Source organism: Callithrix jacchus, chromosome 8, assembly GCF_049354715.1.
Source record: "Callithrix jacchus isolate 240 chromosome 8, calJac240_pri, whole genome shotgun sequence".
NCBI classification, from domain to species: Eukaryota; Metazoa; Chordata; class Mammalia; order Primates; family Cebidae; genus Callithrix; species Callithrix jacchus.
This window is the reverse complement of record NC_133509.1, coordinates 82164862-82177236: the sequence shown is the minus strand read 5'-3', so window position 1 is coordinate 82177236 and position 12375 is coordinate 82164862. Positions and strand designations below refer to the sequence as shown.

General features: G+C 42.1%; 1 protein-coding gene across 3 annotated transcripts in view; it reads left to right on the top strand.

Annotated features, from left to right (window-relative positions):
• Positions 1-245: 245 nt before the first annotated feature.
• Positions 246-12375, top strand: part of MDGA2 (MAM domain containing glycosylphosphatidylinositol anchor 2) — an 871115-nt gene continuing 858985 nt past the window's right edge. For all 3 annotated transcript variants that reach the window (XM_078334840.1, XM_078334839.1, XM_017977077.4), the window contains exon 1: positions 246-1744. In XM_078334840.1, coding sequence (XP_078190966.1) covers positions 1465-1744 — 280 coding nt within the window. In that variant the 5' untranslated portion in view covers positions 246-1464. The remainder of the gene's footprint in view (positions 1745-12375) is intronic.

Genomic DNA, 12375 nt, shown 5'->3' with positions numbered 1-12375 from the left:
GCGGGGAAGGTTGGAGGCCGGATGCCGCCGGCCTCGCGGAGCCTTTCGGTGTTGTCCATACTGATGAGCTCGGCTGACACAGGAAAGCAGAGCAAAGGAGGGGCAGAGGAGGAGCGGAGGCCGGCGGCAGAGCCGCGCACCCGGCTTTGACGTCGCCCGGCTGCGGCTAGCAGCTCGCGCTCTCAGCACGTAGCGCACAACGTGACCACACACAGCCTTCCTCCCCAGCAGCCCAGCCGCCCCACAGTCCGGCCGCCGGTCCGCCTGCGCTCCGCGCTCGCCGCTGCGCCCTCCTCCTCCTCCACCTCCTCTCTCCTTTCGCCTCCGGGGCGCGCATCTCCTCGCACACCCAGGGATCCCGGCCGGCGTCGAGCCCCGGGTGCCGGGCCGCCCAACTAGGGCACCTCTGCTGCAGCAGCGGCCCGAGCGGACGCCACGCAGCCGGGTGCCCTCCGCAGGCGGCCGCTCCCGCGTTCACCTCTGGATGCCACCGCTACGTTAGCTCCAGCGGGGAACCCCCTTCTGCGGCTCCCTCCTCTAAACTCCCGCCTGTCCCGACCGCCCCCACCCCCTCCACCTGGCGGGGGCGGCGCGGAAGCGAAGAGGACGCGCGCAGTGCCGGTGGGCACGCGTAGACGTGTGTGCGGATCGGGTATCTGCTTGGCATTCTCCCTTTCTTGCAAGTGGCGGTGCCTGGACTCTGCTTTCGGCTCCGGGAATCGGTGCGGTCGGCCAGAGCACCTCTACGCCGGCAGGGCGCTAAAGGCTATTTTGGAGAGCGGTGGCGGTGGTGGTGGCGGCGGCAGTGGCTGGTGTGCCTAAGCGAGCTCCAGACGCACACTCCGCTCCCTGTTGGACCCTTTCCTCCTCCGTCTTCCCCCTCCTCCCTTCCCTCTTCCCCACCCCCGTTCCCCTAGCCCCACTCCTCCTCTTCCTCCTCCTCCTCTTCCTCCTCTCCCGGTTCGGCGATGCGAGTCTCTATCGTGTAGCAGGATTGGCGTTGCAATGGCAACTGATGGAATGGGGGAAGACAAGACAGCAGGGCTGGGGGCTTCGGACTGCGGGCGGGCGGGCCGCTGTCGCCGCTTGACGCTCCTCCGGGGACCTTCGCGAGTTACTTTGTAAAGGCGAACCCAGGCGAGAGAGCCCTGCTCTGTGTCCCGGGTCAGAGGCCACTTCCTGCTCCTTGGCGGTCCGAGCCAGGCTCCCACCGCGGGCACCCCGGCCCCCTGCCCGCGCCCGTCGCCAGCCCAGCGCGCCGCCGCCGCCGCCGCTGCGGAGATTGGAGCCCGCTTCCCTGAAGAACACTTCGCCTCGCAGCTCCCCTTCCCATCACCGCCCCCTGCTCCTCCCCGGCGTCTGCGATTTTCCCAGGCACCCAGTGTGAGTGCGGCGTGCGTGTGAGTGTGTGTCAGGGTATTGTGTGGTGGGAGAGTGTGTGAGTGTGTGTGAGTGTGTGTGTGCATGAGTGTGTGGAGTGCGGGGCTCCTGCGCTCCGCTCGCGGCCGCCGCCGGGGAAGGACAGACGGACAGCGCTTCCTCCTTCGGCGAGCGGTTCCCGGGCACCTCGGCTCGGCCCGGACGCGAGTGGAGCGCGCCTGGCTTGCTGCCGGCCTCCGGAAGGTCCCGCTGCGTCCCCCCTGGGCTGGATATGTTCATGTTCACGTGAAGATGGATTTACTGTACGGTCTCGTGTGGCTGCTGACAGTCCTCCTGGAGGGGATCTCCGGCCAAGGAGTGTACGGTGAGTGGAATCGCGACGCTATCGTGACCTTGTGATTCTTAGGCAAGATAGGCTGGTGAGCGAAAATGCACGACTCGCGCCGTTCCGGGGCCCCTCCTGGCGTGGCATTTGATTTACACTTCATCACGTTATTGGGAGCGATAAGGAGGCAGCGAGCGCGCTGCGGATTGGGCTGAGAGCCGCTCCCCCGGCGCCTGGGCTCCGGCTCGGAGTTGGGTCTAGCCGGCAGTAAGGCACTCATGCGAACGAGTGGCTTTGCACTTGATTTATCCCCGCGGGAAATCCGAGCTCCAGCAGTCTTTGATTTAATAATGGTTTGGCTTCTGGCATGCCCCAGTGTCGGTGCCGCGGTTTTCCCCCACCCTCCCAGGGAAGCTTCCAGTGTGACCCCATGAGTCTCCCCACCCCTCTCCGCCCCCCACCTCCTCCTCCTCCTCTCCACCTTTTCATTTTCTGTGAATGCCTACATGCCTTGATTTTCCGGGCTCAGGAAGTGGGGTGACAGTTGAGTTGCGTTCTGTACCAGCCGTTGCCATGAGCACTGACTTGGGGAGGGGAAAATAGCAGGCAAGATTCTCCGGTGCCAGACACAATTAAGGGATATGTTTGTGTGAATGGATGAGCAAATGCATGAATGAACGGACTGCTAAGTCCGCGCGTCTGGGTTCCAGGGCAGGATAACAGCTCGCTGCAGTGGGAACACAATCTCATCTCCTCTCTGGAAAACCCAGATTTAGGTTTAGCAACTAGAGAAGGGCAAGCTTGTTAATTAGGAGGTCTTGAAGTCCTCAAAAAATCCAGGTTCTTTTACCTGTCAGCAGTTGGCACCCTTAGCTTTCGGGAATGAAACACACACAGACACATACACAAGCGCGGGCACACACACATACACACACACACACACACACAGGTCCTGGTTAATAGTGGACTGAAATGTAAGTCTTCCCTTGGGACAAGCCAGTGGTGCCCAAAAAATAACTTCTGTGTTTTTGAGGTATGGTGGGAGGTTAGAGGTGTACCTCTTGAGGGGACATCAGGCCAAGACCCACCCATAGCCAGTCCCACCCTTTGCACCTGGGTCAGTGTCCACAGAAAGTGTGCTAACAATCCAGCCCAGTTGCCCTTGGATTCACTTAGGAGTTTGGACCCTAGTGCTGCAGAGCTAGGTCAATGACTGACCCAGGGCAAAGTGTCAGAGCTTTTCCTGTAGACCCTAGAACTGACTGCAGAGTGGACACAGGTACCAGTGAAACCTGAGTCCTCAGACTCTGGGAAGGGAGTGCACAGTGGGTGGGTGTTTCGGGATGAATACCAGAGACCCAACCTTTACTCTGTCCACTGTGTTCTGTCCAGGGCTGAACAGTGCTGAGTTTCTGTCCCTGGTACCCACTGCACTCCATCTGCTCCTCCCCTTTCCTATCTTTCTAGCTCCTTTCTTGGCTCCCATGAAACCTTCACTTTCTCCCACCGCTAAAGATGGGAATGTCTCCTCTCCCAACCCCTCCTTCCCAAATAAAAGACAATTATCTGGTGGTGGTGATGGTGGTGGTGATGGGGGAACATGTATTTGAGAGAGATGCCGAGTCTCCTGGCAGACCTCAAGGTTTGACTGACAACAGGAGGTGGATTATGAAAAGAGTAGGAATTAACTTAGTGCTCCTATGACTGTGCTGGACCCTGGTGTCCTCTAAACAGCTAAGGAAAATGGGGATACTAGGGATGTAGGAATGCTGGAAATAAAGCCTTCTCAAGGGACTGTTCCTTAGGATGGGAGAGTCTAAGTTCTTCTCACCCATGTCCGACTCTATTTCTGTCTCATTGGTTCAGATCATCTTAGCTAAAAATTTTTTGTTCTGTTTTGTTTTTTAATATTTTTGTGTGTGCATGTGTGAATGTATGTGTATGTAGTGGGGTGATGAGAAGTGAGAAAGATTGGGAGCATGGGGAGACAGTGGGACATTGCTGGAACTATCTTGATCAGAAGGGCATGGTTCAATTTTCCTGTCACCTTTTGTCTGATTATTTGTCCTGGCAAGTATCAGGTTTGGGTAGTGGAAAAGGGTAAGCTCGAATAGTGAATAGTGAAGGCAAATAGGATTTATGTCTGTGTTTATGTCTGTTAACAATAAACAAGGAGGCAGTTCTGCTATTGAGCTGATGATTGTGATGAAGGTGGGGTTTTTTTTCATTTCGTTTTGTTTTTATATTGATATGGTTATTAGTCATTTAGCTAGGAGTAGAATTGCCTTTGTGTGGAAAATATTAATCAGTATTCCTGGCCATTATAAATGTCACAGCTATGAGGTGGGTTAAAAATCATATATTACTTTTCAGATATGTCTTACATGTCACAGAAGTTAGGTTCTCAAAGTGTGACCCCTAATCTTCAGTATTAGCATGGCCCTGGAACTTGTTTGAAGGGCACATTTTCGGGCCCCTCTCAGACTAAATGAGAAACTCAAAGTGTAGGGCCCAGTGATTTGTGTTCATCACCTCTAGTGATGATTGCAGTGCACACTGAAGTTGAGAAGCACAAATGTAAACTTACAGTTTCATTGCTTTGACTTTGGAAATCATGAACTTTCTTAACCTAAAGTAGTTTTATTTTTATTTGTGGAAGCATTTATAAGGTAGAGAACATTTTAAAAACCTATCTAAAAGAAAGAATCAATCGCAAGGGACATAGACATAAGATTTAGTGTAAGGTTATAAAGTGTGTTTTGAACATTGTATATGAATATGTTTAAAATGATTAATTTAAAAGGCAGGGTTATTATAAACAGAAACTTAAAACATCTAGATAGGAACTTTGCTAGCATAAAAATCTGTATTCCTTTATTTGCCTATATTTGCTACATGTAAAGCCGTTCATACTACACACAAACTATTATTTCTCAAAGTGTTTTCTCGTAGCTTGGTTCAAGAGGAAATACAAATGATTTTCTAGGTTACTCAGGCAAAATCACCTCATTGGAGTCTAAAATTGTTTACATGATTTAGAACTATGTCATTATAACTTTTCTTCCCTGAAATAGCTAGAGAATCCCTTTACTCTTCTACTTCTTCAATGAAAAACTCTGAGCATGAAAATCAGATTCCGTTTTTTAGTGAGTTGAGAATATTTGTGGTAATGCATGGATTATATTGTCTTGAGTATTTTAATCTTCTTGTTATGCCCAATCTGTTTGACAACCATGTGCAGTACTTAAGTATGAAAGTTTCTGCTATAGACCCAGGAACTTACTGTCATTTATCTTGGAATATTGCTTAGTAAACTAACTGCACAATAGCTAAGACTGATGTATATTATCATAGTTGAATAAGGGAGATTATCTTTTAACTGCCTACCTTGCACCAATAATTCTGTTGTATAAATTTGTTTTGTAAGTGGGATTTGTACTTTATATTTCTTACATTTTTAATATCGGATATAAGATTACAGTAATATGAATTATTTGAAAAGATTTCTGAAAGAAAGATTGCAAGAAATCCTCACACCGGGGCCTTTTGGGGAAGCAGGGGTGGCTAGGAGAGGAATAGCATTAGGAGAAATTCCTAATGTAGATGACTTGTTGATGGGTGCAGCAAACCACCATGGTACATATATACCTATGTAACAAATCTGTACGTTCTGCACCTCAGAACTTAAAGTATAATAATAATAAAGTTTATTTTAGAAAAACCTCTTCATAATAGAATAGGACAAAAAAAAATCGTATAGACTAACCAAGGCAAATTTAATGGATAATACCCATTAGACATATATTTGGCAATACATATCTGTGCATTTTAAAAATTTTACTTTCTTAAGCTATTGATTTTTGCATATCGGATTTTAAAAAGTTATTTATATTAAAATTATTTTCCCAAATACTCTTGGAATGTTAAAGATTTTTTGAGTTTTTCTTTTTGCTTAATTAAACACAACTGGGTAAAAGTCATTCAATGAACTCATATCTATTTTTCACATTATTAATTTTGTTGCAATCACATTTCATTAGGTTTAGAATAACTAATTCAACATGGCCTGAAGAATTGGAGTGTAAAACCTAGCTATCTGTATGCTTATTGAAATACGTAGAGCTAAGTGATCCAACGCATTTTCCTCGTTTTGAAAGTTTTCTTTGTAAATTGTTCCATGGTGGTAAGTCATTTGGGTTAACTGTGTTTTCAAGAGATTCTATTGATAATGACATCATATCAAGAATTATATCTCCTGTAAACTTATCAGTTGGCTTCCTAAAAAAAGAAAACGCACTCTATTGGCATATTCTGTAATTTTACTTCTGGTCATCATGCCCTTAATTTCCAAGGAGGTTATTAAATGTTTTGAATGCATTAGCACAGACAAATCCCTGCTACAAACAAAAAACAAAGTAAAACTCCATGTCTGCATAGTTTTTGGGAACCAAATCAAATGACAATTTAGTGTCCTGAAATGGTTAATTCACTGCCCAAAAATAGCTTCCAGAATGCATTAGAATTAATAAATAGAGTAAGCTTATGAAACATGTGGGTATGACAAATTAGCAAGCTATATGAACCCAATTCGGATCATATCAGTAAACCTCACACAATTTCACAATGGCACACCAGGCAGTAGCTGGGCAGAAATGACTTGGTGAAATTAAGAACGAGGGCATAAGTGATACAAGGAGGCTCTGGAAGACATTTAAGACTGTTAGTGGGTTGAATCTGGATGGATGAGAAGGGACTGTCAGTTGTCCATTACATTCAGTCCCAGGATGTTTCCATTCTCAAAGCAGAGTTATCCCAAGGTACATTGATTGTGATTTTTATTTATTTGGAGAGGCCCTGTGATGAGATACTGCCTTTGACCAAATTATATTTAGGGTGTTGTTAGTCTGTAGGGAAAGAAGAAGAGATGCTTTTAATAAATGCTGCTAAAAATATCAATGTGAAGCTCTATTAATATACCATTAGCTCCAACCTCTTTTCCCACTTCTCACTCCATTGTCCCTACACACTCATACACATTCTTACACTGTTGCCATCTTGGCCACAATAACAAATGAAAAATGGCTGGACTGCTCACTGTATCTTGGGATTTTTTTTTTTTTTTGCCCATTCAAAATTTCCTTGTTGGTCATATTACTGAGATTTCCCATGCAAAATGGGCAGAATATTTTATATGGTGTTACTTGCTCATGTCCTGTATTTCCCTGGGGAAGCCCCTAAGTGGGCTAATAAGTATTTTAGGTTGAGCAGGTTGAGCCTAACTTATTTTACAAGGAAAAAGTCAGTAAGGGTGCCAGGTTTAGATACTTAAGAGTCAGAGATAAAAGTTTAGAGATGAAATAATTCTGGTGATTAGTTGTCATAAAAGGAATTCTAGGAAGGCGTTTTTCATTATCTTGATTTCTTTGCTTAATTTTATTATCTCCAATTCTTCATATTTATATTTTACCAACATTTTTATTTTTGTTTTATAGTTGTGAAACACCTTAAAGCCTGCTTGAGAAGCAGGGTTCAAATAAACTTTTCTGAAAGGATGTGCTCTGTATTTTTTTTTAACTCAATATTTTCATGTACCTGCCATAGGGCTCATGGGGATGGTATTATAGCATAAGCCTTGTGAGTTCAATTGTATTTTATCAAGACTTTGTCAGGAACCATGGTTTTGGTTTATGTTCCGGGTATAGAGGTGATTCATCACTCATATTTTGTGACTTGGTCCTCATGCTTTGAGAAGAGTCTTGCAAGGGTTGGGCTTAAGGTTCATAACCTACAAAGGCAACAGCGAACAGCCAGATACATTAGCCTACTCTGGGAATTGAGCTCTAGAGCTTGTGCTCTTTGGTGGCTCAAATTAACTAAGGGAATGTACTATCATCTCAGAGTTAAATGGGAGAAGGTCTTCCTTAGGCTCCCTTTTGGCTGTTTTGGAAGGATATGCAAAGTATATTGCATACATTTCAAGTATGAATAGAGTGAACATTTTTAGCTTCCTTGGAATTGACATTAACTGAATGGTCCCACAAAATAACTTTTATTTCTTTGCTTCAGTGACTGTCAGTGTAAATACTATATTACTTAGAGCAGACAATAAAATATTGCATTTGTAGAAAACTATATCCTATCTTTATTTTCAAATGCAATTCATAATTTTTTGGTCCTATAAAATCATAAAGCTGTAAGTGACAATAGACTTTAAGATATCATTAAATCATCTCACTCATTTAAGTCACAGTGATTTGATTATTATGTCAGGCAGATGGAGGTCCTACATTGTTTGTGAAACTTATTTTTTCCTGGGCTCAGGCATATTCATTAGATGGATTTTTTTTCCTTTTTTTTTTTTTTTTTTTACAAATGACTGAAATTTCTCAAGCTCCATTACTGGGCCATGCACTTAGTTATTTCCATTTTATACCAGTGCAATTCCATGTTCATTTCTAACTATACCGCTTTGCACTGATCCCACTTCAGCTATTTTTAATATCAGTTTCTTGCTACTTTTCCAAGACACTATGCCATTTCTAACCTTATGTTTTTAAACAATTTATTTCTTTTCCTTTTGATTTCATTGATTTAATTGCATAAGAACTATGATTTCTATTTCAACATCCAAATCATATATTTCCTAGGAGTTACAGAAGAGGATTTCAACTGTTACACACATATTTTTGGCTATTACACATTTACTATAAAGTTATCATTTAAATACTTATTATGGTATGATGAAAGGCAATAGAAATTGTGATGTAACTTACTCCTTTTGTCTCTACAACTTTGCACATAAAGGAACCTCAGTTTATTGCTGCTCATATCTATGTTAAGGACTGTTGTGTGGCTGACATTTGGGGTTATGTATATGACATGTTACACTATCTTCAAGCAGTATATTTTTTTGTCTTGTTTTGTTGTAATGCAAATGGTGGAAATAAAAATAATCAAGTGATCCTGTGGAAGGGGAAACACGTCTTCCTGAAAGAGGAAGGGTTTCTTCACAGCTAGGCGTCTCAAAGTCTTAATGGACAGCATAAAAGACAGCTGAGATCTGAAGGAGGTGAGTAGGAAGTAAAGGCTATTAGAAAAATGTATCTGCCCTTTAAATAATGGCAAAACAGCAAAAGCATGTATTTTTATCTGAAGTCGCTAGAACTTTGTTCTAGTGCATCAGGGTGAAAAAGAAAAATATCTGCTGTCTTCCTGAAGAAAGAACATCTTGAGAGAGATTTTTCTGGTGTCCTGAAAGGAAAGAACGAGGGGATAGGGGGCCCCTAATAGAGGCTGTGGTCACTCTGAGCCAGATTATTCTTCTTGCTGATGAATTGTGGGATTTGGGAACACAAAGAAAGGCTCGGCACAGATTAAGCATTGGGGCATGCCGTCCGTTACTCCTGAGTTTAACTGAGTTGGGTTTTTGCCTCACCTCTGCTAGACTCCTTACTAGGAAGGCTAGAAAATACTTGAGGGAGATATGCTACTTTTCAGAAGTGGTGACCAATGAGAATTCCCCACACAAGTTCTAGGCAGATTTAGGTGGAGTTCTTGTAAATTCAGTCAACTAATTAATGTATAACTGCTGTGGATTATGCATGTATATTTATGTAGTAAGGGCTGTAAACGCAAAGAGGTTCTGTATTAATCGAGGAGATAAAAACAAATGGAGAAACAAAATAAGGCTATGAGAACTACACACGTGTGTGTACCTAGACAAGAGAGGGGAATTACACTTGCTATTGTGGTTGGAGAAAACTCGAAAAAGCTGGTAATAGTTAAGCCTTGAAAGTGGGCTGGCATAATATTGACGAAGGAAGAAAGGGCATCACTATAGCATGGATTCTAGGTGGAGGAATAGTAACGCAGAAAGAAAAATAATCCAGGAATGGATGTGTAGTAAGGCCTCAGCAATTTCTTCAATGTTTACTCCAACTAGGAAGATATATCTGTCCTTTAACCTACGTCATCTCCCGCCAAAGTCTTCAGGTGTGTGAAATAAATGTTATTGTACGATACTCTGGAACTTGCTCAGATACATATGTCCATCAAGATTCTGAGGCGGTGTGTGTTAAATGTATGAAGCTAAATGACCATTGCTTCCAAAGACAGGACAGTTATCTCTAAAGTTCCTGTGGGGGCAGCTCCTTTTTGGAGGTAAACTCAAAGACTTTTCAAAGTCTTCTTGGAGTGCTGAAAAGAAGTGCTGTTTAGCAGCAGCAGACTACGGGTCCAGAATGACTTAAAAAATCACTTTGTTCTTTACGAATGTACAGCCACTGAGATGAAGGCATTGCCCTTGTGAAAAGAGAGGTATGTGCTTTCATTATTGTTTTTTTATTGCTGTGTAAGACAGCATGATGTAGTTGAAAACTGTTGGGTAACTTGGACTTTCTTCCTGTTCAGCTGCTGCTTTACCGTGTTACCTCAGGCAGAAATCTTAATCTCTGTCCCTCAGTTTCCACATCTAGGAAACTCTTAGGAGAGTGGGCTGATACATAGAGAAAAATATAGATATCAGCACGAAAAAAAATATGGCTGTATTTTTGTATCTGGAGTAGAAGTGGGAGGGAGCATGGAGAGTTTCCTTTCTGTTCTTGAAAAGCTACATCAGGTGCTTTAGCAACTGTACCTCATAATAGGACTTTCATTTAGTTTTTAGAACAATAAGAAGCTAGGAGGTAACAGAGACCAAATCATTTTTTTTCTGGAAAAAAATATTCTGATTGTGTCAGTCTAGAGGAAAATGACAAAAACTGAGTATTTTTAAGCACTGAAAGTAATATAAATATGTGCATGAAAATGTGATTTGATATTGTATTTTGATGCACATGTAGTTGATATTGTTCCTTATGCTAGTCTCTTTTTCTCTATCCACATAACCAAAGAGCTTCTCTTTCTTCTCCTTAATGGTGGTAGTTAGCAAGGAGCTGGCATCCCCCCCTCATTTATGAGCTCCGAAGAACATTAGTGTATAGTAAACCTTATGGTTATGGGTAAATTTATGCTTATATAAATCTCTAAGTGTGTTCAAATACATGTATCAATCTTGTTTTTGAATCAAGGAGTAAGAATATTCTTAATATTCTTCATTTCAAGGCTAATTGAAAAATATATATAATCAGCCATCCAATTGGAAAAAAAGAATAACCTAAGGATATATTTATAAAAATACTTATAATTGGTAGTTAATACATAAAAACAGAAAATGAGGATAAACCATTAAATGCTGTTAACACAGAATTACTGTGTAACATCTTCTAAATTTAATCCAGAAGTAAACAAAATTGGTGTTTTCACCCAATCACCTAATCATTTAAAACATCTTTAAATTAGAATTAAATGAAATGTCTGAGTGGGACTTTACTCATCATTAAACTGTAACAGCCACATACATAAGAGAGTATTTTATACATAATGCATTTTTGTTTTCTTTGGCAAACACTTTCTATTTTTGGAGCATGAAAGGTAGTTCCTTTCCATATTATCTGTTAATATAATTAGCTAAATGTCTTTATTTCCTTAACTCAATTATTTTTCTCCGTATCTGAATATTAACTCAATATTAGTTGAGCATATTGGTCAAGTATCTCTTCAAACAAATAGAAAGCAGTCTTTACTCATGTCTATGAAAGACAACAAAAATTGTTAGTTGAGAAGATTTTTCCCATTATGGAAAATGAGCAATATTGACTTTGATAAACAAATCACCTTAAGCAAAGACACACAGTACTCTGTAATATGGACAGATATAACTGCCAAGTAATTTCACTTGGTATCTTAGAATGAATTATTATCAAGAATTGGCATAGTTAATGTTTTTATTTTAGTTCTGAACTTGTTCCATGTTTTCACGGGTTACTCTATGCCATTCTTGTGATTCTCCCTCATCCTTTGAGTAACGGAACATTTTTCATTTGGTTTATGTTTCACATTGGTTGTACCGCCTGTACAACAGAGATGCTAGATTCATTTTAGAGTTTTAGGTCTTAGTCCACAATTAATCAAGGCTCAACCTTTGACTGATTTTGCTCTTCCTTTGTTGTGCATAGATTCATCTAAATATAGTTGCCTAAGGAAGTGCAACTCTTTTCCATTATGACCATTACCAACAATATTATAAACTAATGACATCATTAACCACCTCTCCTCTTCCAGAGAGGGCTAAGAAGATACACACACACACACGCGCGCGCGCGCGTGTATATATACCCACATTCATAATACAAATATACATTTATATATAATATATACTGTAAGAATGTATATTCAAATAGAAGTCTATTAACTATGTTACAAGTATATAAGAGTCTGTGTGTTTCAAAAAGTGCATGGAGTAGTAGCTGAACTTTATTTACGCTAATTCCAAGAAACTGGGTGGTTTTCCCACTTCCCTTGCAAAGTTGACTCTGATTCAGTGTTGGCAGCAAAATATGCAGTCTCTCACCTAATACTCAGTTTGTGTTTGAATATTTGTGATACATGCATTGTTGAGTTTACAAAATTACCTTTAGAAACTCTGATTATTGGCCAGGTGCAGTGGCTCACGCCTATAATCCCAGAACTTTGGGAAGCCGAGGTGGGCAGATCACCTGAGGTCAGGAGTTCGAGATCAGCCTGCCCAGCATGGCAAAACCCCATGTCTACTGAAAGAAAAAATACAAAAA